The 23,878-nt window shown below is 33.2% G+C and overlaps 3 protein-coding genes across 8 annotated transcripts in view; all 3 read right to left on the minus strand.

The window, feature by feature from the left end:
• RhoGEF2 (Rho guanine nucleotide exchange factor 2) overlaps positions 1–6,833 on the minus strand; it is an 89,433-nt gene extending 82,600 nt beyond the window's left edge. For 2 of the 6 annotated variants that reach the window (XM_073955001.1, XM_073955000.1), the window contains exon 1: positions 6,121–6,726. The gene's annotated coding sequence lies outside the window, so the exon portion shown is untranslated. Of the gene's footprint in view, positions 1–6,120 lie in introns of all 6 variants that reach the window. The other 4 variants (XM_073955003.1, XM_073955004.1, XM_073955005.1 and 1 more) reach the window with 3 other exon arrangements.
• The window catches only part of pcs (SH3 domain-binding protein parcas), a 549,277-nt gene extending 526,108 nt beyond the window's left edge, over positions 1–23,169 (minus strand). The window contains exon 1 of the mRNA XM_073955052.1: positions 23,070–23,169. The gene's annotated coding sequence lies outside the window, so the exon portion shown is untranslated. The remainder of the gene's footprint in view (positions 1–23,069) is intronic.
• Positions 18,198–19,651, minus strand: LOC141404960 (uncharacterized). Its single transcript, XM_073988822.1, has 2 exons — positions 19,156–19,651; positions 18,198–19,031 (listed from the first exon to the last, which is right to left on the minus strand). The coding sequence occupies exons 1-2, from the start codon at positions 19,381–19,383 to the stop codon at positions 18,219–18,221; spliced, it is 1,041 nt and encodes a 346-aa protein (XP_073844923.1). The 5' UTR covers positions 19,384–19,651; the 3' UTR covers positions 18,198–18,218.
• Positions 23,170–23,878: the final 709 nt, after the last annotated feature.

The following is a 23,878-nucleotide window of genomic DNA, read 5'->3' on the forward strand; positions in this document are numbered from 1 at the left end:
AGTAGTAGTTAATTCTTATTTTTGACCGTATTTTTTATAAATCGCAAATAACCTTTGCATATTTTGACGTAATATTGTTGTAAGGACCTATAGCAAAAGATTTTCACAAACAACCGTATAGTTTTTACATTATTTGTTGCCACAAACGAACAACTAATATGAAATTTTCTACAATTTTGGTTTTTGCAATACATTTGTTGCCTAACTGTATGTTGAAAACTATCTGTAATTTCAAATTATGACCATCTTGAAATGTTGGCCGTAATTTGGACAGTCTACCTAACTTTGTCTATGCCTGCCATGTGCCCTATGAACATTTTTACTTTTACTGTGAGTGTTTTAGAGGCAAAATCCTTCAATTCTTCTGTCTTTAAAATTGTATCATACATATAGCAGCAGGGTAACAATCTTGAAGCGATGCGAGGTTTTAAGGCAGCTATGCACAAACTAGTACGAAAAGTTCAGATATTTGTTGTAGTTGATAGTTGAGACAAGAACATATAAAAATATACTCATTGTTTTATAAATATTTTTAAACAATATGCAATTTTTACTATTTTCGAATTCAATTAAGTTTTTAATCGATACAAGTCATAATAAAAGGCAAGGATTGGTGTATATGTGGATACCTTGATACCCTCAGCCTTCACTTACACAAGTAAATCAACCTCACTCTCACTCAAGCTCCTGTGTGGCACAATGATCCATATCTCCGACTCCAGGCAAGATACTTCACCCCAAACCATCAGAAACGATGCTGAATCGACCTGTTACATTGGATAGGACTTATTAGCATCAGATAAACATAATAAGTCATTTTTTCTTGGGCATAAAGTATTGGAGGAGGAATATTGTATGACAGAATCTTCCATAAAAAAGACGGGTAGTTTGCCGATAGTCTAACAAAATGGGAACGGACCTGACAAGCCATTACTTCTAAAGCAGAAAGCATTGGAAGATAAAAATGGTAAGGCAGAATCATCCATCAAAAAGACGGAAGGTTTATCGGTACTATGACAAAAAATTCGTACCGAAGGGCAGTATCATACTGTAGGTGATAACTCAGTCTCAACCTGCGAAGGTTGAGGTGTTAAAACCTTTAAACCACTCACTGACAAAGGCAAGTTCTCTATCAAAAAGATTGTACAAAGGCAAAAAGGCGAAGGCTGCACCTAAATTCTCTCAGACGGTTTTGTTATGCTCCTCAGCCGCTCAATTCCCAAAACCCCATATCAGGGTAACGGAGGATAATACAGCTGGATGGCTCTGGCTCACTGGGATAATAACCTCATTATGCATATTTCCTTCTTATTGGATGTGGACAGGTTACAGAACTTAGTCGAGAAAAAACATCGGTCTTCGAATAAAAAGTATTCTAAATGCCTTTCCGATGAATGCCGGACTTGTCATAAAGTTTGCCACTGACCAAACAGTAGAAGACTATCAAAGCCAAGGGTGTACTAGAGTTCGGTTTATGTAAGCACCAGTTGGGCAGAGACAGCAAGAGGTTAGCTTTGTGCAGTTAAACCTGCATCATTGCAATGCTGCTACTACTGTCTGTGAATATATTGATTTACATGCCATATGAGGACCCAGGCCTAACTTAGAAAGGTCACGCAGGAGCATAGGTTTGGTAATGACACAAATGCGAAGGTGAGTCTATATTCAACTTTCTTTTAAAGTATTATTTAAAAAAAGAAAATAGTTATGCACCGCGTTGCATAATACGGCAACTTTTCAAAATAGAATAAGGGAGAAGTCATTGATATAACTGTGTGAAAACAATGGTCTAATGGTTTGCAGTGGAAGAAGCCGAGCTGTGAATGTCCATACCGAAATACTGTTGGCTTAGTGTGAGGACTCCAGTCCAATCACCTATCCGGGATGGAAATCTTAACCGGTTTGGTGGAGCAAGCGGTTAGCTTCTCTATGTAAAACAGCTAACAGATCATATAACAAAGCCAGTAAGATGAAACTCAACAAAAGTGTAGTAAGCCAAAATTTTCTATTTTTTAGTAGAGACAAAACACTGTTGATACATAAGTAGTAACCCTGAAGACATGAAGATTGATATAACGGCATTATTTTACGAAAGAGTAGACCAAATAATTTGAGATTTTTACAGTTTTCAGTTACTACCTTTTTTGTTGAACAGGTACGATATGTGAACCGGTGACCTCTAGTTGATCCGTAAAAAAAGGTAGCATAACTCGAACTCCTCTACATGAATAATGTATTACGAATCGTTTAAAAAAAATAAAAAATGTGAATTCTCACACAAAATCTTCAATTTATAATGAATTTCCTCTCCTTGCCCCCAAACAGCCACGTTATGGAGAAGTTCGACTGTAATCTTAATTTGCGTCTGTTCCAGATCTGCTAATTTTTACTTTTTTCCGATAACATAAAGGAAAAAATGTTTACGTAGTATAACTAGTAGATTCTTGCCACAATTTGTTAACTATTTTTAATTTGTAATAAATTGTGAACTCAACCGTTTGCTCTCCCTTGGATTTTTCTATATGTGGATTTTTATTCGCAACAGGGATGGGAAGAAAGATGAAAAATTTAAATATCGGATAAAAGTTTAATAATAAATGATAGATTCATACCTATAAAGACAGGGATTTGTTAGGAATATAGTAAGATTATTTTCTCAATCAAAAACCAAGGGATTTGCATATAAGAATACACCTATATTACCCTCCAAAGTTTTTGCCACTTTTAAAAGAAGACCCGATAGAAGGAAAACTATACGTTTTAGAGAAAAAAGTTATTTTTAAGAATATAGAATAGATTGTCTCAATAATATCATTTTCATAAACAATTTTAAGTTTTCTCGCAAAAAAAATCTCGGCGCTAAGTGGGTTAATAATTTCTTGCCTCATTTCTAGATTTCCATACAAACTTTTATTTATTTCACTATTTGCGATGCAGATCCGTTTTTTATTTATTTTGAACGCATTTGTTAATGATTTTACGATAGCGAGGAGACATTTTTTACCTATTTATTTATTTATAATATATTCTGTAAATAAATTTATAAAGTATAGTTTAAAAGGTGCCGAACTAACTAGTTAGTAGTATGATGTTTTTAAATTTGTATTTTAAGTGGGGGAATGCATATAGGTACATTTGCATGAAATATTTACAAAGTTAATATAAAGTATGAGGTGTTCTATTTTAAGGTCTCCATGTTTTGCAAGATGGGGGCCACCGTGGTGCAATGGTTAGCACGTCCGCCTTGCACTCAGAAGGTCTGCGGTTCGAATCCCAGGCCAAGCAACATCAACAATTTTCAACGGTGGCAAAATTCCCCCTCAGCAATGCTGGCGACATTTCCTGAGTATTTAAGCCATGAAAAACTTCTCTACAAGTGGTGTCGTAAGACACGCCGTTCGGACTCGGCAATAAAAAGTAGGTCCCATATCATTGAGCCAATATGAATCGGCGTGCACTCATTGATATGAGAGAAGTCTCCCTTGTCCCATCTGGGATGTTTGTGGAACAATTATTATTATATATGTTTTGCAAGAGAGACACGTTTTTTTGAAATCATGTCCTTTCGTGAACAGTCAAGAATTTTGTGGAGATGACCATTAATTTTTGAGGATTTTTTACATATTTTTTAGAGATTAATGTCGGAAATGACAAAAATAGATCTAATATTCCTGAAGAAATAATTGTAGGAAAATTTAAGTAAATACTTGCGAAAACATGTCGCAGGATGGCGAAATTGTTGCGAAAGACTCAAAAAATGTAAAAAAGATAAAGCGTGTAACAAAAAAAAATAATTTTCCTAAAAAATATGTAAAAGGCAAATTACTTTTTTTGAGGTAAAATAATACCAACAAGTCTTTTAGAGCGGTTCTTGCAGATATTGGATCTCAACCCAGCGAAAAGTTTGCCTCCAAAGAGGCAGTTAAATTATATGTACAAGTGATTTGGAAGTGCATCAAATTATGCATTTTCACTCATGATTTTTACAAGGGAGTGACCCCGGAAAGAGGCACTCCATTGCACCGCATTTTAACTGACCCTTTGGCATTGCATTTTAACTGAACCTTTGGCACCGCATTTTAACTGAACCTTTGGCACCGCATTTTAACTGACCCTTTGGCATTGCATTTTAACTGACCCATTGGGGTAGAATAGGAGGCAGTCCAGAGCACGTGTTTTGAATAACAAAATAAAATGCATTTATTATTTGTGTAAAACAAAAATATTAATAACTTTATTAAATTAACACAAATTATGAAAATTCTCTATTGAATTCAATCGCAAACATGTGTGTTTCCTCCGCTTTTCATTTAATCCAAACTTAAGTGCTTTTGCTTCATCTGCTAAATGGGTTTGATATTGTCTTCCCATCACCAGTTAAGATTTCGACATGTACTCCAACAGCACTCCATTGGGAAATTTTCTTCTCGTGAGTTACCGGAAAAATGTTCACAAATTAAATATTATTTAGTTTGTATCAACAAATGTTTGGAAATGTTAACACGATTATCTCTTTTTTCCTGTAGAGATGAACAAACTGATTTATATACATGTAGGGATCTCTAACAACTGCTAATAAAATGTAGTGAACGGAGTGCCTTTTTCACGACTCCGTTTGCACTGCATCCGGATGCTGTTAAATTGTGAGGAATTGGAGTGCCTTTTTCACGACTCTGTTGAACTGCCTCCGGATGTTGTTAAAATGTGACAAATGGATGTGATTCTTTGGATTGCATCCAAATGCGGTTAAAATGTGAGGAATGGAGCGCCTTTTTCACGACTTCGTTTGAACTGCATAAAAACATGCCGTGAAAGAACTAGTCTACATTGCACTACTTCCAATTTATTTTGCTGGGAAACTATCTACAAATACCTATACTGTATAAAAATATTCCACTGTTTGTCATTTTTTGATGATATTTAGCGAATTTATTCAATTTTTTGTGCAATTTTGGAGGAGATAATATACTTAATTAACTCACTGTATAGAATTTTAAAAATTTGTTGAAAGTTGAAGACAAATTTCCAGATCGCCCGATATAACGTCAAAAAATCAGTAGTACTCACTCTGATAAGGGTCCGATCCCTACGCTCATATGTTTTTTCGAGACCCAGACTTCTGACTTTTGCTAATAAACGATAAAACTGCACTCTGGGCACTGAATTTTATTAAATCCAAAACTTGAATTTCAAGAAATTTCCATTATTTCCTAAATTGCTGACTCTTGCACCCATGCTCATGCCCCTCCCCTTGACCCGCCACTCACCCCGATGTACGTATGACTGATATCAGTTTTGAAATTTTACTCACTTTTAAACTTCCCAAAACAAAAGAACAAATAATTTGAAGCCTATTTTCCATGCGATTTGGCTCAGTGACATATGTTTTGACCATTAAATTTTAAGGCGTCTTATGTAGGTATTTGCCATTTTTTTCATAATTCTGGGTCAACCTTCTTTATGAGGATTTACTTGACAAATACTCAATGGAATTGACATTTAAACCCCAGTGGATTAACTGCGGTACGTAAACGTACCATAAATGCGGTATTTGATACATACGAACGACTGACTGACTTCCAGCCTCACTCGGGTCACCTCAGTCCAGTTGTCATAAATTTTTACATATGTTATCGGACTTTTTATTTATGCCAATTTTGAATGGTAAAAATTGCCACTTCTCAATTTGTTTACGTCGTTAAATTTTTCGATTACACTAAAAAATCTCCAAAAACAATCATATGGTAACGCTAATAAGAAACAGGGATTGTGAGAGAGAGACACACAAAGAGAGAAATAAGAAAGTTTAGTAAAACACACCAATTAAACAAAATACGATCGGACCATTATTTAATTTTTGTTGACTTGAAGCAGACTACAGAGAATAGCAAAATTTAAGCTTATACTGGCTACTAAACAAATAAAAATTGAAAATATACTCAGAAATATACAAATGTGTTATGAACAAAGCACTACAACCGCGCCTACTAACATGAGCTGACTCTCTTTTAAGAATTTTTTTCCAATACTAGATATTGTTATGTATATATATTTTTGACAATTGTTGGATTTATGAATAAGCATATATACCACACGAAATAATTGTCGTTCAATAATTACCTCTAAAGACAACAATACTCAGGCAATGACGAAATTTTTCACATTATTCTTTTATTTACTGAATTATTTGTTTCTTGCACATAATATCGATTGAGAGTACAAAAGTTAGTTTCACTTGGCACTATTTACTTCTTCTTTCTTTTCGATTTATTATTATTATTACAAGCTTATTAATGTTAAAGCACCACCAACATTAACAAGTGGGCGCCATATTGACTTTTTGTTGTATTAAATATTCGCTGACTGAGATCATTTTTTCTTACACGATGATCTTTTTCACTTCACACACACACGAACAAAATTTATGTGAATCGCTTTCTTCCAAAAATATCTGTAAATAGTCGCGAACTCTAGCATAATTTAATTTTTTATATACTTTTTGACCGTTGACTGCTTGCGAGATATGTTTTTTGTGCAATATGCGCATCAAAAGATTTATTTGTTTAAAAACATCAAAATTGAACAATTCTCATACGCCTTTGACTTCGATTATCAAACAAAAGAAAACAACAAAAATCCACGCACGAATCCCATGAAAATTATAAACTCACTGAGAATTTTGACATTTGTGAGTAGAGATCACAAGTCAGTAACAAAATTTGTTGTGGTTGGCATATCTTTCATTGATTGGCAACAATCAATTGAAAGTGGTTAACAAGTCAAGATGGCGCTCAGGATACCAGTTCAAGTGATTGACAGACCAACATTTTAACAGCTATACCATGGTACAAATCATGGCCCAATAATAGGTCCTCCATCAAGCGAATTCAAAGAAAAACGAAGATTTTAAATGTCAAAATTCATAAACAGAGGCGAAAAAATTTTTGAGGCGAATTTCTTTTCTGTCAATTCAGGTAGATACATACAAAACATTTACCGAGAAAAAGTTGTTACCGTAGTTATTTTTGTTTGACGAAACAGAAAATAACAGCTGATAGAACTTGAACTGCTAAAATAAGTTATTGTAAATTAGATTCTCATACAAACACAACAAATGTTGAACTTTTACGTGTACAATATTAAGTTTGTTTGTTTTCTTTTTTCGAGATACATCTACCTGTTTCTATACAGTTCGACATTTCAATACATCACAGCGAATTCAAATGACAAACATGAATTTTGACAGCTCAAATCGAAATCATCTGACTTTGCCGGAGGACCTATAATTGGGCCATGGTACAAATACACAGGTAGCCGCATCGGCAATTGTTGGCAACATAAGATGTCAAAATTTGACATCAATTCAATGCAATTGACACATTATGTTACCATCAGCTGGCATGATAATGCTACCTGTATTATTGTACCATGAGCTATACCTAATTTAAGTCGTGACGTACAAAAAATATTCACCTACCTACCACAACAACGCTTTCTGTGCGTCCGTATTACCCAAATACGTTGAATCCGAAATCCCATTTAAAACACAAAAACCGCGACAGAAACTTTATTAAATGTTTTAATTCGTAAAACAAACATTTTTCCTTTGCAATAAATTGTATTTCATGTTTTGTTGGGCTTTTGTTTTCAAAATACAAAACACACACATACATACATACAATAACATATCGTACGTTCTGTCAAAGTTGAAAATTTTCTACTTACGAAAAGTATACGCTCGACGTATTTCGGTAGTTCTCATAAGAATACATGTGTTCTACTTTTTTCACCACACACGCCCTGGGAGTACGGTCATATTTAGGCATAGCAGTTACATGAAGAAGACGCAGGGCTGTATATTCTATAAATTAATTTATAAAATATGTTGTAGAGTTGGGTAATATAGTTCCTGGAGCGGATCGATCCTTCTAGTTCCTTTTACCAAAAGGAACTAGTTCCTTAATATAGTTCCATAGATCCGAGAGCGATATAGTTCAATGCATCTTTCTCATTCCACGTTCTTTTTATTTCCTTCATTCCAAATAGATCCGGGACCGTTATAGTTCAATGCATGGTAGAATAAAGTAAAGGTAGGCCACAGCTAACAGCTGATTACAATTTTTTTCTTTTTATGGCCTAATCTGTCAAAAGCAGGGTTGACATTTTGTACTGTTTTTGACATTATGCAATCATAAAGGTAGATGTATCGCTGAATTGTTCCATCAAAAAACTTCTGCTGTAACGCCATAGCTCTGTTCCTTTACGTGCAAGAATCTTCAAGTTTTACAACTTTTTACTCGAAAAGCGTTCCTTTACTTCAGACACCATACAATTCATATGGAACCAGATTACAACTTTTGCTACTTTTGCCGGTTTCACCACTTGATTGTTGATTTTTTGAGCAAAACTTACGAATGAACAATTTATCAAATATTGATATTATTTTAAATTTGTTCCAAAAGTATGGGAATGTAAAAATTACAATTTTTGTAAAAATTCTGCTGACATTTATCTGCAAATCGGATACCTGCAATAACGATGTCAGATTAGCCAAACTTGTCAAGTAGAAAATAAGTGAATGACATTTTTTCACTGTCATAAGTTTGGGAAAAACTTTTGCTATTTTTGGAACACTTTTCCAACAAGAATATTCTGGAGCCTAGCTAAAGAAATGTTTTTACACTATATGGCACTTTTAACATAAAAAAGTGAAGCTTTAACACTTCCGTTACACATGCCAGTAAATTGGTGCCAATTGAGTACATGTATTATACTCGAAAATGCCGAAAAAGTGTTCGACTGGCATGCAGTTTTCTTGTGTGTTTACACATGCCAGTGCAAGTTCAATTCCAAAATTATTTTAAGCCGCATATAACACACAAAATTGCATTATATTTCAGATTTAAATTCACAACATATTTTACTATTTTTATTTTATTTCGTTTTTAAATGATTGTTTTCAGTCATAAACATAATGAATCTGGTATTGCCGCCTTTTCAGTATTGTATAATCCCAGAGGGGAAATTATTTATCAACCTATATTTGCATGAAAAACATCAAAATTATGTCTTTACTAACCACTAATATATTGCAGCTGCCAAGACGTATTATTTGTGTTTCCTAATCTTTTTGAAAATATGCATTAAATCTTTGCATTCTTAAAAGAAACAAAAATGTACATGGATTAAAAAATAGTCTCGGCAACTCTTTTTTCATTTTCGACATATCATTGGCAGCCAGCTCAAAATTTTGCTGGCATGAAAAATCTAGTGCCATTGGAGTCGACAATTCAAAAAATGTAATTGTGGTAGTAAAATATTGTGTATGTATTGAATTTTTCGAATTGTCACTTTTGTAATAGGGGATAGCTATGCAGGTACATCTACCATTATTATTGTACCATGCCATTTGACGTTTTAAGCCATGGCTGCAGGGTGGCATTTCTCAGTGATTTTCATACCTGGCCTACCTCAACTTTATTGTACCATGGTTCAATGCATCTTTCTCGTTCCTCGTTCTTTTTATTTCCTTCATTCCAAATAGTTCCGAGAATGAAGTAGTTTAACGCATCTTTCACTTTCTTTTTGTTTTCATTTTTTGGTGGATGAATTGACATAAAAATAAATAAATTGCAGCAATGTAACGAGGATGTAATTTACATTTATTTAACAATGTGGCCGCATCTGAATGATGAAGGAACCAAACGTGAAAGATCGAAGAAAGAAAATGAATTATATACATAAATGAAAGGAATTATATGCACGGCTGGAACTATATGAACTAAAGGAACTATATAAATGAAAGAGCCGGATATAGTTCCTTTTCCGGAATAGTTCCTTGGAACTAGTTCGTTCCGGAACTACACAACTCTAATATGCTGTTTATATTAGAGCTTTTTGGGAGGTTAACCTTCATTATCAGGATTTGTTTGACGTATATGTAATGGAATTGACATTTAAAACCCAGTGGGTTTGTTAAATCCGCTTATATATAAACGTACTATTATATATTGAAATAAATTAATGATTGGGGTCGGTGGAAAATCATTGAAAAATGAGAAGGAGTTTGAATCTTTTGTTTTTGAAATCAAAAAAGCACATGTTTATTACGGCTTTATTTTTTCAAATGTAACAAAATACCCATGGTACAACAAGAAAGGTAATTTCATGCTAACGCATGATTGTAATTTTTTTCAAAGTTTGAATTTGAAGTACATTCATTGTCAAATCGAATTTGACAAAAAATACTTATGCATGTATGTGTACACATTCTATGGTAAAACTCTCCAATTTTTTTTTTAATTTTTTCCAGCAGTGGGATTCTCTAACGCATTTTTTGGCTACCGACAAAAATCGGTACAAAGTAAATGGCGTAAGGAAAATCCCCAATATTGCACATATTAGGGACTATATAATGATGGAAAATTTCATGTCATATGACATTTACATATAGTGTAAACTACCCCTAAAATGATTATAATTTCAGTTATGTCATGTTCACACGAGCGTTTCAATTACTTTGTTCGCCTGTCGAACGACGTACATGAATTAACCCGTTTCCACGACACCATTCGTAATTAACAGAAACATAAACAAAATTTCCTTAATTTTTGTTTCCTTGTTTTCAAGAAAATTTGAACCGAAAACATATAAAATATACATTAAATGAATAGGAAAAACAATAGACTTTCCTTCAAATGTATCTTCTATATTTAACAACACACATTTCATTCATTTTTTCCATAAATTCTGAATAATTTTGTATTTTCAATATATTTTTTTATGTTTCTATTTTCAAAATTAAAGAGAGAGGGGCATGTCAAAACAATGTTTGTGTATACAGACTTTCAGTTATTTGTTTCCTTTTTGTTTCTGATTTTTTACGAGATTTTTAACTAATGGACAAGAAATGTGTGTGGAATTAAGAAGGAAACACAACCATCTTCCTTCTGCATCTATATAAAATGTTTAGTTCATTAATTTTCATTCATCTTTTTCCTTTTTTCTAAAAATTTTTGTGTTTTCAACAAATTTTTCAATTTTAAATTTAGACATGTCATAATTAATTTTTTCGATAAATTCTCTCATTTGTTAGGGATGGGACATACTTATTCGTCGTTCAGAGAGTATTTCTAATCGAACAACGTAGAAAAATCGTCGTTCGTTCATAGAATTTTGTGTGGGGAAATAAGTAATTTATTCGTAGTTATGGGTCGAACAACGAATAGAGAACGAACGACGTACCGTGGAAACGGGCTATAATTAATTGCAAAGACATAAGCTCTGTTCCAGAACTAAAAAGTTTTTACAATTTTTACCACTTTTACACATTTTGCGTTCCCGTACACAAAATTTATATGAAAATCGTTTACGACTTTTACGACTTTTACCACTTTATAAAGTACGGGAACAGGCCAATAAATACAACAAGATAAGACATTTTTTTGCTATCATTCTTCAGTGAAAGGCTTTTGAATTTAACATAAAAAAGCTCTGTTCCAGAACTAAAAAGTTTTTACAATTTTTACCACTTTTACACATTTTTCGTTCCCGTACACAAAATTTATATGAAAATCGTTTACGACTTTTACCACTTTATAAAGTACGGGAACAGACCAAATGTTATGTTACGATATGGTGAAATAACATTTTTTTCTTTTATACATTTTTACGTATTTAACCGAATTTACCGATCCAATTGACATGGAATTATTCTTGAATAGATCCTTAAATTCATAAATTTTGTTTCTGATACCATTACATGAAATGTTCCTCCTTGGTTGCGATTTTGAATTAACGCAACCTGTTAAGGGTAATGTTTCTATACATTGTTTCATAAGCATTTTTTTTTGCATGCATTTTGTCTACTCTTATTTCTTCTATGTTTTTGTTAATTGTCGGTAAGTTAGCAACCAAAAAAAAGTTGTCGCTAATGGATGGCAGAGGTAGATATTGTTGCGCAGGATCACGGGAATGTGTAATTTTTTTGGGGGATGGACCCGGTTACCCGATTATTTAACCCGTAATGGTACGCTAATATATAACCGGATTTAACAAACCCACTGGGTTTCAAAAGTCAATTCCATTGCATATATTTCAAATAAATCCTCATAAAGAAGGTTAACCCCGCAAAAGGCTATAATATAATATGATAAGTCCGGGTACAAAACCCGGGTTAGACCCGGCTCTACCGAATTCTACAAAATTGGTATCAGTGGAATGCTTATGGAAATACCTATTTATTGGAGTAGCTATGATGTAATGAAGAATTTTCTAAAAAATGCAAGAACATAATTGTAACCAAAATAATTAGACCTCCAATTTCTAGATTTAAGATAAATTATATACATATGTATGTATATGCAATTTTTAATAAAAGTAGAGTCTTTTTTGATCCGACTGCACGATTAAAAAGCTGGAAGAGCTCATTTTCTGATCATAATGAGTATTCCTCTGCATTTTTTTCGAGTTTGTCGATTTTCTGATGGTAAGTAAGGTCTATTTCAAGTCGTATTTTAATCATTCAGTGGTGATTTGTTGATTGTGACTCTTTTTCGAGTCATGTCTGTAATTGTTTATGAGTCTTTAGTGAGTCATTTATGAGTCTTTTTTATCAGACGAAAAAATTAAAAGAATTTTCTTTTTTATTCTTCTTTGTTTTTTGTTTCTTTCATTACTTTTGTTTTCTTTTCTGCTTTGTTGTGACTTTTAATTATACCTTTAGTATACCGTTTCTTCATTCACTATCTTCGTTTCACTTGGCAAAACCTGGACATGTGTTGTGTTTGTCAATATCCATAATTTTATACGTGATATTTAGTCCATATTTACATTGGGCAATGGGCCTTGCGGCAATTGTCAGTTTTATGGAGTGAGGGGTGAGGCATACGGCAACCCGTTGCCTCTCAACGCACTCTCTCTCCATTAAACTGACAATTGCTGCAAGGAAAATTGCCTAATGTAAATATGGACTTTATATCTCAAAGTTTTGTAGAAAGTGTATATGAGAATTATATACAACCAAACCGTTATGGTTGGAAAAACAAAACAATCAGTGTTTAATCACCTAGCTGTTCAAAATATGCTCAGAAGATACATAATTCTAATCACTTTTCAAACAACTGCATGGCCCTTTTTTGATTAAGCATTTTTCAATCTTCAGATGATCAAAATGTGACAATAAATCACGAAAAAATAGCAACATTTAAAACGCCTCAATGATTTATTTGTGATTGCTACACATTTGGTGTTGTATTTTAAAATGGACTCTTTTTAATCATTACAGGGAGTCACTTTCGAGTCCCTTTCTGATCATACAAGCGACTTAATCAGTTTTTGATCTCCAAAAGGACTCTAAAAGTGATTTTTGAAAAAAAAAAACAATCTTCCAAATGCTAGCTGTGTAAAAAGGACTCTAAAAGTGATTTAAAAAAAAAAACAATCTTCCAAATGCTAGCTGTGTAAAAAGGACTCTAAAAGTGATTCTTAAAAAAAAAAAACAATCTTCCAAATGCTAGCTGTGTAGGTAAATTCTTTGTAATTATATAAATTGGCCTCATTTTCAGTGTTATATGGCTTCAATTGCAAAACAAAATAAATAAACTAAAAGATAATTATACATTACCGTGATCAGCGCAACAATATCCACCTCTGGAAAAAAAATTCAAAAAAAACGGAGAGTCTCAAAAAAAATTCAATCGGAGTTTTTACTAGACTACAGTTTTTCCAGAATCTTTAAGTTTTACCACTTTTTACTTGAAAAGCGTTTCCTTACACAATTTATATGAGAGCAGTTCACAACTTTTACTAGGGTAAGTGCACCTAATGTCGGCATGTACCAGTAGTCGGCACCTTTTGAATTTGAACTCAAATAACTAAAAATTAAGAAAACAAAATAGGAAAATAATCTTAAAAATTCTTCAACAATATTGTCAGCTAACTTTATATAAAATTTCATTGAGCTAGGACCAATTATTATATCGAAATTTAAGTTTTTGTCTGTGAGGGTTTTTCACCACAACCGAAAATGCATGTTTCTTAAGAAAAAAATTGTGGAGATGTTAACCTTATAAGCTCTGTAATTATTTTAAAATGAAGAAATTTTCCACAACATTTTTGTTATATAGGTAGAGAACAGTTAAAAGAACACTTCAGAAAAAGAAATTTTTAAAAAATATTTATAATTGTGCAATTTTTGCTGATGCCGACTTTAGGGACAAAAAAATATAAAATTTGCCTGAAGTCGGCATGGGGTTATAAACATTGATTTTTATCGATTACTTTTAGCTAAAAATTATAAAAAATACTACAGAAATACTTTAAAGGCTAATTAATAAAAAAATAGTTTCAATTTGAAAAGAACTTTAGCGATTTTAAGCAATATTAGCCATGATTTGAAGTGCGTACGTTGTGGGGTGCCGACAACTGGGTAATGGATGCCGACTACTGGTACGAACTAATTTATTTAAACAATATGTTTAAATTTCCTTATTTTTTGAAGTAAAATCAATAGAAACGTATGTAATAAACTAGAAATGTATAAATAACTAATGCTTAAGCTATAGTTCTTTCAAATATTTAAGAAAAAATGTAAAGTATGCATTTTTTCTTTATTTAAATATAACATGCCGACTACTGGATCATATCATGCCGACTATTGGGCAATGGTGCCGACTACTCGTGAAAAAGCAGTATTTCACTAAAATTGTATTTTTTGAATGTTGAACAGAAATAATCAAAAAAATTGTTTATATACAGGCATGTCACAGATTCCGATCGAAATGATTTCAATTCCGTAATTTCATTTCGATCGTTTTGGTTTTAGCTTCTTCAGATTCCGATCGATTTGATGAATTTCGAAAATCGTATTATTTAGTATAAATATGGCAACATTAGAGGAATTAAAAGAAACAAAACAAAAACATATGATTAGAAAACAGTGTAGAAGTGGGAATTGTGAAAATATTCTGTTGAAAGAAAGTTTGATTGTGCGAAAATAAAGTTAATTTTTATTGCAATTTCAATTTTTCTATTGTAACTGTAATCGAGACACAAAAGCGGTATTCACTCATCGTTGTAAAGTGGCATTGTAGATCTTGTACATGTTGTTAACATTGTAAATCTACAAGTGTTTACAACACCACAACAACAAAATACATGAAAGCATAATTTACCACAGGGTTGTTAATTTACTCGACCTAAAAGTATTGTAAACATTCCATTGTACTTTTACAAGGGTTAGAACAGCTGATTGCTGTGTCGTCACTTTGTTGTGAGTTTTATTTATGTCGGAGTTTTGTTTTTTTTTGGTAGAAAAATGGGAAAAATAAAAAGAATAAAAGAATGGAGGCCAAGAAAAAACAATTTTTTATGAAAAAAGTGTAATAAAACTGAAACTAAAAGATTGACTTACGACGACGTTAAGATGCTTTGATTTTTTTACGATATTCACAAAGAAGACATTCACACTTCGTTGTAAAAAACCCTGGTACATATAGTACATTAACAAGAGTTGTAAATCTACCACAATGAGTGAATACCGCTTTTAGCGGTAATAAGCAATGTCTCGCCAGTTCATCTGCCTTCTCGTTTCCCATAATGTCACAGTGTCCCGGCACCCAGCAAAGTCGAACAGCGGTTGTGACGTTCTCCAATGCAGTTCTACAGTCAAGTACGGCAGCAGACTTGATATTAGAGGATTCGATGGCTTTAAGAGCTGCCTGACTATCAACGAAGATAGTCACCGGTTCAAAGATTCTGCTGCCCTTTGCACCTTGTCGATGTTGCCGGAGTTCGATTTGTGTCGAAGATGTAGTCCTAACTATGACGGTATTATCGTTCGAAATGATAATTGACCGGGTAATGACCGTGGACCGTAAAACATATACTCTGAAAATTTTTTCACATTCAATGGAGTGTCGCAAAAAATGTATGCCATTGGGGTCGTGACTTTAGCTGCTGCCTGTGGACATGTGAAACAGGATTTAAAACTGAACTGCATTATTCGCAAGCTTCGAGTTTTCACAAATGTTCAATAGCTGCATACTCGGCTTATGTCTCCCTTAGGGGCACCTCTCGGGTCGGGCTGAAATTTTTGGGACCCTGATCACAAAGATATATAGTCCATACTTTCCGTGATATGTATGTGTCTGTTTATGGGTATCATTTTCTTGTCCATAGGAGAAATTACCAAAGACCGTCTAATTAAAGGAATTTTTGTTTGCGTAGCCCACTTTTACACCTATCCGTAGAAGAAAGGCTTAAATCCCCGCCGTAGTCCGGCCACTTAAAGAAATTTTTATTTGCGTAGCCCAATTTTTCACCTGTCCATAGAAGAAAGTGTTAAATAGATGGGGGACTTTCTCCTAGGACCACACGATAGTGTGATCTAGAGGTGCTCTCGTAACGTTGGAGTTCTCTTTCTAGATCACGAAAATCCCTTCTGAAATGCCTATCCACCATATAGTGATTACGATTTCTTCTTCAAACTTCGTTTAAGTTGGAAGATTGAATTCCACTTTTGTAATAGATCTCAAATAACAGTAACGTCGGATTTTTGATATTTTGTGAAAATGTGATGTGTATTAAATCTACATTTCATAGGTTAATATTTAGGAACAGTTTCACATGAAGGTCTGTTTCGCACGGAGTCAAATTTCGACGAAATGTTGTTGTGAATAAATGAAATTCCTGGAACCTTAATGGGAAATCCGTTGTTTAAACATCATTATATTTTATAGACGTCAGCAGTTGGGAAACCAATACACATTTTAGTCTGTTTCAGTACTGCAAGATTGTCAATGTGAACTCCTCTTTATGCTATCGAATAAAATAGTTAGATATAGGTATAGAAGTTTTTGGAACCGTCATGGCCCTATGGGCTAGGTAACTGTATTTTTTTAATAAATTAAAATCTATACATATAAAAGAGCTTAGTGATGACTGAGTGACTGACAGATCATCGCCCAGACGAAACCGCTGATGCTAGAAACCTGAAATTTTGAGGGTGTGTTGCTGTTGACGTGGCCGGGGATTTCCAAATTCGAACTAGAAGGGTACGAAAAGTACTAAAAGGTACTAAATATGGTACACTTTGTATTAGACGATCGGGAAGAGCTAGAATTCTGAAATTTTGCATGAGGGTCACTGATGGAAAGATGTACCAAAGGGTTTTTGGAAATTCGAAGTCTACGTGTACTAAAAGTTACCAAATTTAGTACCAATTGTATAATTTGATCGGGTATAGCTAAAATCTTGATATTTGGTATGGAAAACAAGGTTGGAAAGTGTTGTTTAAAAACGGAAATGGTTTGGGGAATACACACACGTACGAAAAGTACTAAATGGTACTAAATTTAGTACAATTTGTATTTGGGTGAACCGATAAAGCTGGAAGTAATAACCATAACATTGAATAATACCTTGTTTGAGTTCTTTCTTCTTTTGTTTCTTCTTTCTTTTATATTCGTAATGCCACATTGTTTAGTTCTTACAAATTTACAACGAAAAAATATGTGGCAATACGTTAATAATTGGTTTCGTTGATTGAGAAATAATGGAAATGTGCGAATTTTTTAAATAAAATGATAAACAAATATAAAATTAAATGTGATTTTGTTAATAAAACAATATTTTTATTATTTTTAAGTGTTTTTGGAGTGTTTTAAAGTGACATGTTTCCAAAAAAATACAATTCCACTTGAGAAACCAAAGGTGGTTTCATTCCGAAAAAATTTTTCGTTTTTCGTTTTCTGAAGAAGCTAAATTCGGAATCAATTCCACTTTCGATCGGAATTGGTTTCTGTGACATGCCTGATAATCAGTGTGTTCGTTTACTCAAAATTTGTACAAATTGTTGCTGGATGTTGTTCGTTTACTCTACAGTACAATGCAAAAGACCTTAGTCGTTTACAAGAAGTTACTGGACTTGTACAAATTTGTACAAATTATTGAGTAAACGAACACACCTAATATAAAACTACACAAAATAACGAATCATAACAGCTTAAATTTAGTTTGATTGGATATTTAGACTCGGAATGACATACGGCTGAAGATACGAGAATCCTTAAAGTGCCGACTACTGGTGCAATTACCCTACTTTTGCCACTTTTACCATTTTATAAAGTAGGCAGACCAATTGTTTTTTCTTCCAGTTATTGGCTATTAAACCCATCATGAAATTCATTTCAATCAAATTGAATACAAATATTAAACTTTTATTTTACTTTTCTTATTATAAGGTTATGTAGTTTTGTGGATTCATTGGCTAGTCGAAACGAATTTGTATTTGTTGCTGGAACTGAAAGTCCGCCTGTGTTCCCATTTTGACTTTGTTTGTTAATTAGCTTTACTTTCATTCCGCCCTTTGACTGAAGCTTCTTTAGTATTTGTAACGTCTTTTCATCCGTAACAACGCCATCAGCAGGAGGAGCAGGCGTTTTTGCTTGAGGATGTGTCCGCTTTATTTGCAATCCTAAACTAGAAAGTTTATTCAGTATTTGCGCCGTTTCCTTCTCCTTTGTCGGTGCAATTAATTTGTTGTCTGTGGTTCTTGAGATATTTTCTTGTTTGGAATATATGTTATTAGCAATTGTGTTTGGCATCAAACGTGGTTTTACAATTGAAGGGATTGAAGGAGCTTCAACTATCTTACTTCTTTTTGTTGGTGCTGACGTTGGCGAACAATCTGTAATATTAAGTTTGCTTCCCATTTCATGTACTGGTTCATTATTACCAACAGAAATCCTACGTTTTGTTTTCGGTTTTGCACAGTTTACTTCTCCTTCTGTTCGAAGGAACTGTTTTTTTGCCTCATTTCTATTAGGCGGTTCCTTAAACTGTACGAATTGTGTCACTTCCTCCACCAAGACATCATATTGTTTTTGGGTGGTTTTATTTGATTTTGAATTCACACTATTCTCCGTAGTGTACCATTTTGGATTAAGCAGTTCCTCTTCTATGTCCAATAGGTCAATGAATTCGGTTCCAGATTTTAGAATCTCCACTTCAGAGTAATCATAGATAAAAAACTGAAAGTAAGTTGGAAGGATTACAAGTTTATTATTTGAGAAATGCATGTTGCACTAGACTATTTCTTTAACATATGATTGTAACAATAATAAACAATAAAACTTTCATTTTATTTCGACAAACCTCCTTCATGTCCTTAGTCCTTCTTGTAGGTACAGCTTTGTGTTTGTTATATTTCATTCGATGTTTTCCTTTTTTGAACCCAGAATAGTTTATACAGGAGTCTAAATGCTGCTGAAAGTCCTTAACATCACTGCCAATATCATTTTCGCAAACATTACATAAAATGAGTAGTTCAAAATTCTCTCCCATAAGAATAGATCCAAGATTCACGCAATTAGTCGATTTCATTTCCTTTTTAAATTCTACTATTATTAACGAACCTATTTTGTTGTTAAAAAGGTGTTCGTCGAAAAGCCAGCCAGCACAAATGCATAAGAATGTAAAAGATATTAGAGACGCTGTCGATATAAATTTCTTTTATTTTTATTTAATAATGCACTTAAAATATATAAACTCCTTTCAATTTGCAGATGTTTTAAGTTTTAATTTATATTAATGAATATTAATAATAGTAGATTGAAAAAGTCGCGTCAAAGTAAATATTCACTGAACGGATTAATGGATTTGTTTCTGTTATTTAGTTCAATTGATCGATTTACTGAAAAGAGCATAAGAACTAGTTAATACAACTTATTTTAGTTCACCAAACTAATAGTACGGTTACACTACAGTTTTTCCCGTGTTAATCCACTTCATGAGGATTTATTTGACGTTTGCGCTATGGAATTGACATTTGAAATCCAAAGTACATTTACGAAATCGAGTGGATTTCAACTGTCAATTCCTTTGCATATACGTCAAATGAAGTCTCATCTGAAATCCATTGTATTATGTTTACATTTACGAAATCCACTCGATTTCATCTGTCATTCCTTTGTGTATACGTCAAATGAAAACTCTTCTGAAATTGACTGGATTTCATTTGACGTTTGAGCAATGGAATTGACAGTTGAAATAGGGTGGATTTCGTAAATGTAAATATAGTATTGGATTTCATTTGATGATTTGCCTCGGGATATGAACTTCGCGCCATATTTCTTTAACTAATCAGAACGCAGAATAACTGAATCATACAGTAATACCCCGGTTACACTTAACTGGATTAAACCAGTGGATCAAATGTCAATTCCATAGCGCAAACGTCAAATAAATCCTCCTGAAGTGGGTTCACCCGGCAAAAAACTCTAATGTAACCATACTATAAGTTTACATTTACGAAATCCACTCGATTTCAACTGTCAATTCCATTGCTTTCTAGGCGTTTATACCAGACAGTTTGGCTTCAAATACAACTTTGATCTACTAACACATACATACATTTGTCGTTTGTCTCCCAGCTGTCTATCATTTTTTCACAGACAGTAAGGAAGACAAATTTTTGGCATTTTTGTAAAAATTAGTCGATGGTCAGACTAGTCGATGGTCAGACTAGCGAGGTTTCTTGAAACCAATTTCGTTAAAGTTTCTTTTCAAGTTTCGTTAGTGTCCATACACGTTAACGTGAAATTTAAGGTTTTTGTGTGTTCTCTTTATTTTACCATTCGCGCTTGTTGTTTTTCTCATATCAATTAAAACAACACAAACATAAATAAATTAAAAAATGATACAAAATAATTAACATTAATTATTAAACTAATATTAATAGTTAAATCTTTCATTAATCAAATGTTTTTATTAAATTATTTTGCTTGTTTTGTTGTTACCGTTTGCTTGAGAAAAGAAAAATGAAAGAAAAAACTTGCAACGAATAACAAGAAGAGGCAACACAACAAACACAGAAAACCTTGTACATGGGTTTCACTACTTCATACCTCTCGCCTATAAACTTGACGTCGCCATGTTGAAATCGTGCTAGTCTGACCATCGACTTACTGAGATAATAATTGAAATGTGTTGAAAACAAAAGAACATGAACAAAAACAAAATATGTGAACGGAAAACAAAAATATGTCGATAATTTTCATTCAAAACTTTACAACTGTTTTTGCAGTTGTCGGGACGCCTACGTCACACAGGCAAGTTGTGGTCAACTGTCCTGTCATTTGCAAACGCAGGGTAAAACGTCAAATGAATTCCAGTGGATTTCAGATGAGTTTTCATTTGACGTTTACGGATAGGAGTTGACAGTTGAAATCGAGTGGATTTCGTAAATGTAAACCAAGCAATATACCATGGTACAATAACACAGCTAACAGCTGATTACAATTTTTTTCTTGTTATGGTCTATTATGTCAAAAGCAGGTTTGACATTTTTACTGTTGTTGACATTATGCAATTATAAAGGTAGATTCACCGGTGAATTGTTTCAACAAAAAACAGCTTTAACACGATATGTATATTAAAATTGAAAACAAGGACAAGAAATTTTATTCGCGTGGCTAAATAAAGTTGTCGATTTTTAATATGCAGTAATACTTGCGAATGAACGATTTGTCAAGTATAGACATTTATTTAAATTTGTTCTAAAAGTACGGAAACGGAAAAATTGCAAATATTGCAAAATTTCTAGCTGAAATGCCGCTGTATCTGCAAATCGGATGCCAGCAATCCCGATGTTAAATCAGCTAAACTTTTAAAGTAGAAGATAATAGTACGTTTATATATAACCAGATTTAACAAACCCACTGGGTTTCAAATGTCAATTCCATTGCTAATGTTTCAAATAAATCCTTATAAAGAAAGTTAAACCTGCAAAAGGCTATATTATAAGCATGGCCTAAGAGAATGACATTTTTGTTTTCGCTGTCTTACCCTCCGTTTACATATGACAGGACAGTTGACTTCATGTATTGATTGTCAAAATTCCAAAACATGCCTGTGTGACGTAGGCGCCCAGACAACTGCAAAAACAGTTGTAAAATTATGAATGAAAATCATCGATCTATTTTTGTTTTCCTTTCACATATTTTGTTTTTATTCATGTTCTTTTGTTTTCAATACATTTCAATTATTATCTCACTTATTTTTACATAAAATGTCAAAAATTTGTTAACCCGACTGTCTGTGAAAACATGATGGACAGCTGGAAGTCAGCCAAATCAGTGCTGTATTTGAAGACAAACTGCCTGGTGTAAACGCCTAGTTAAGTTTTGGGTACAACTTTTGCTATTTTTGGAACACTTCTCTAGCAATAATATTCTGGAGGCATAACTGAAGTGATTTTTATTTTAAATTTTTTTTAATTTTTTTTTTTAATTTATTTGGAAATCACAGTAACCTAGCCCATAGGGCCAAGAGCGGTTCTAAAAACAGCTATACTTTTACTTATTTGGTACTTTTAAAATAAACAGTGAAGTTCTAAATTTCATATGTTTTTCTAAAACCGACTAACTATGAATATACATATATACCTTTATTATTGCTCCATGTCATTTGACGTTTTAAGCCATGCCTACAGGGTTGTATTTTTCAGCGATTTTCATACCAGGGGCTGGATTCTTGTTCTATGAAAATTTGAAATGAAAAATATTTTCTTTATATTTTTTTTTCATTTGACATTTATTTCCTTTATAAAATTTTTCATTTCACATTTTCATAAAAACAGAAATGAGCCCAACTACCAATTCCTTTGTGTATACATCAAATGAAATTTTATCTGAAATCCCTTGGATTTCATTTGACGTTTAAGCAAAGGAATTGACAGTTGAAATCGAGTGGATTTCGTAAATGTGTACCTAGCAACCATGGCACAATTACCCAGGTAGTGGCATCGTAAAATGTTGAATATGTTATGTCAAAATTTTTCTTATGTTGTTGGGAAAATTACAACAAAAATTATTTTTTTATAAAGGGATTTGACTTTTCATATTCGATCAGCTGGTGTGATACCACCACCTGGTTGTTCTGCCATGCTAGCAACATATGTGAACCTAGCAAATAAAAGAACCATGGTGTAAGAAAGAAGGTGATACAATTGGTCTGTTCCTTTACTTCTGAAAATGGTAAAACCGGCAAAAGTAGTAAAAGTTGAAAACTGCTCCCATATGAATTGTATTGTGTCTGAAGTAAAGGAACGCTTTTCGAGTAAAAAGTTGTAAAACTTGAAGATTCTTGAACGTAAAGGAACAGGGCTAATAATAGCAACCTATGTTAGGGATACGCAGTGAAATGCTATAATCGGTTTTTCGATCATTCGATTTTTGCGAAAAACTTAAGACTCGATTTTCGGTTAGTCGATTATTTGAGAGTGTTCAAAACGTCGACTTTCGATTAATCGTTAACCGCCGAAAACCGATTATAATCGAATATAATCGACCATTTTCGTTGATGCGATCCGTGATGGTTATATGTTTAAAAAAGTACCGCCGACTACGCGGTTTTAGCACACCCAATAGTCAACTACGAGTAATAGCCGACGATTAATAGTCGACTACGAATAATAATAAACTACGACTAATGGTTGACTACGAACATGGTACAATAAGAAAGGTAGATGCATCGGCGAATTGCTACAACAAAGCAACTTTTTTTGTAATGTAAACTGTCAAAATTTTCGCCAAATGGTCTCTTGTTGTCTCTTTTTATCGCTTGTGTTTGTCTATAAAGTGTAGACATGCTATCTCTTATTTACCGAATCATATGGTTTTTTGTTTTGATTTTTCATGGCGAATTCATAGTTTTTTGACGTTTTAGATTCGATCAGCTGGGCTGAGGCATCTACCTTCCTAATTGTACCATGACTACGAATAATAGTTGACTCCGTCCATGGCACAATTACCCAGGTAGTGGCATCGTAAAATTTTGAATATGTTATGTCAAAACTTTCTTTATGTTGTTGGGGAAA

The sequence above is a fragment of the Musca autumnalis genome, unplaced genomic scaffold (assembly GCF_047663935.1).
Source record: "Musca autumnalis isolate F117 unplaced genomic scaffold, ASM4766393v1 scaffold_5, whole genome shotgun sequence".
NCBI classification, from domain to species: Eukaryota; Metazoa; Arthropoda; class Insecta; order Diptera; family Muscidae; genus Musca; species Musca autumnalis.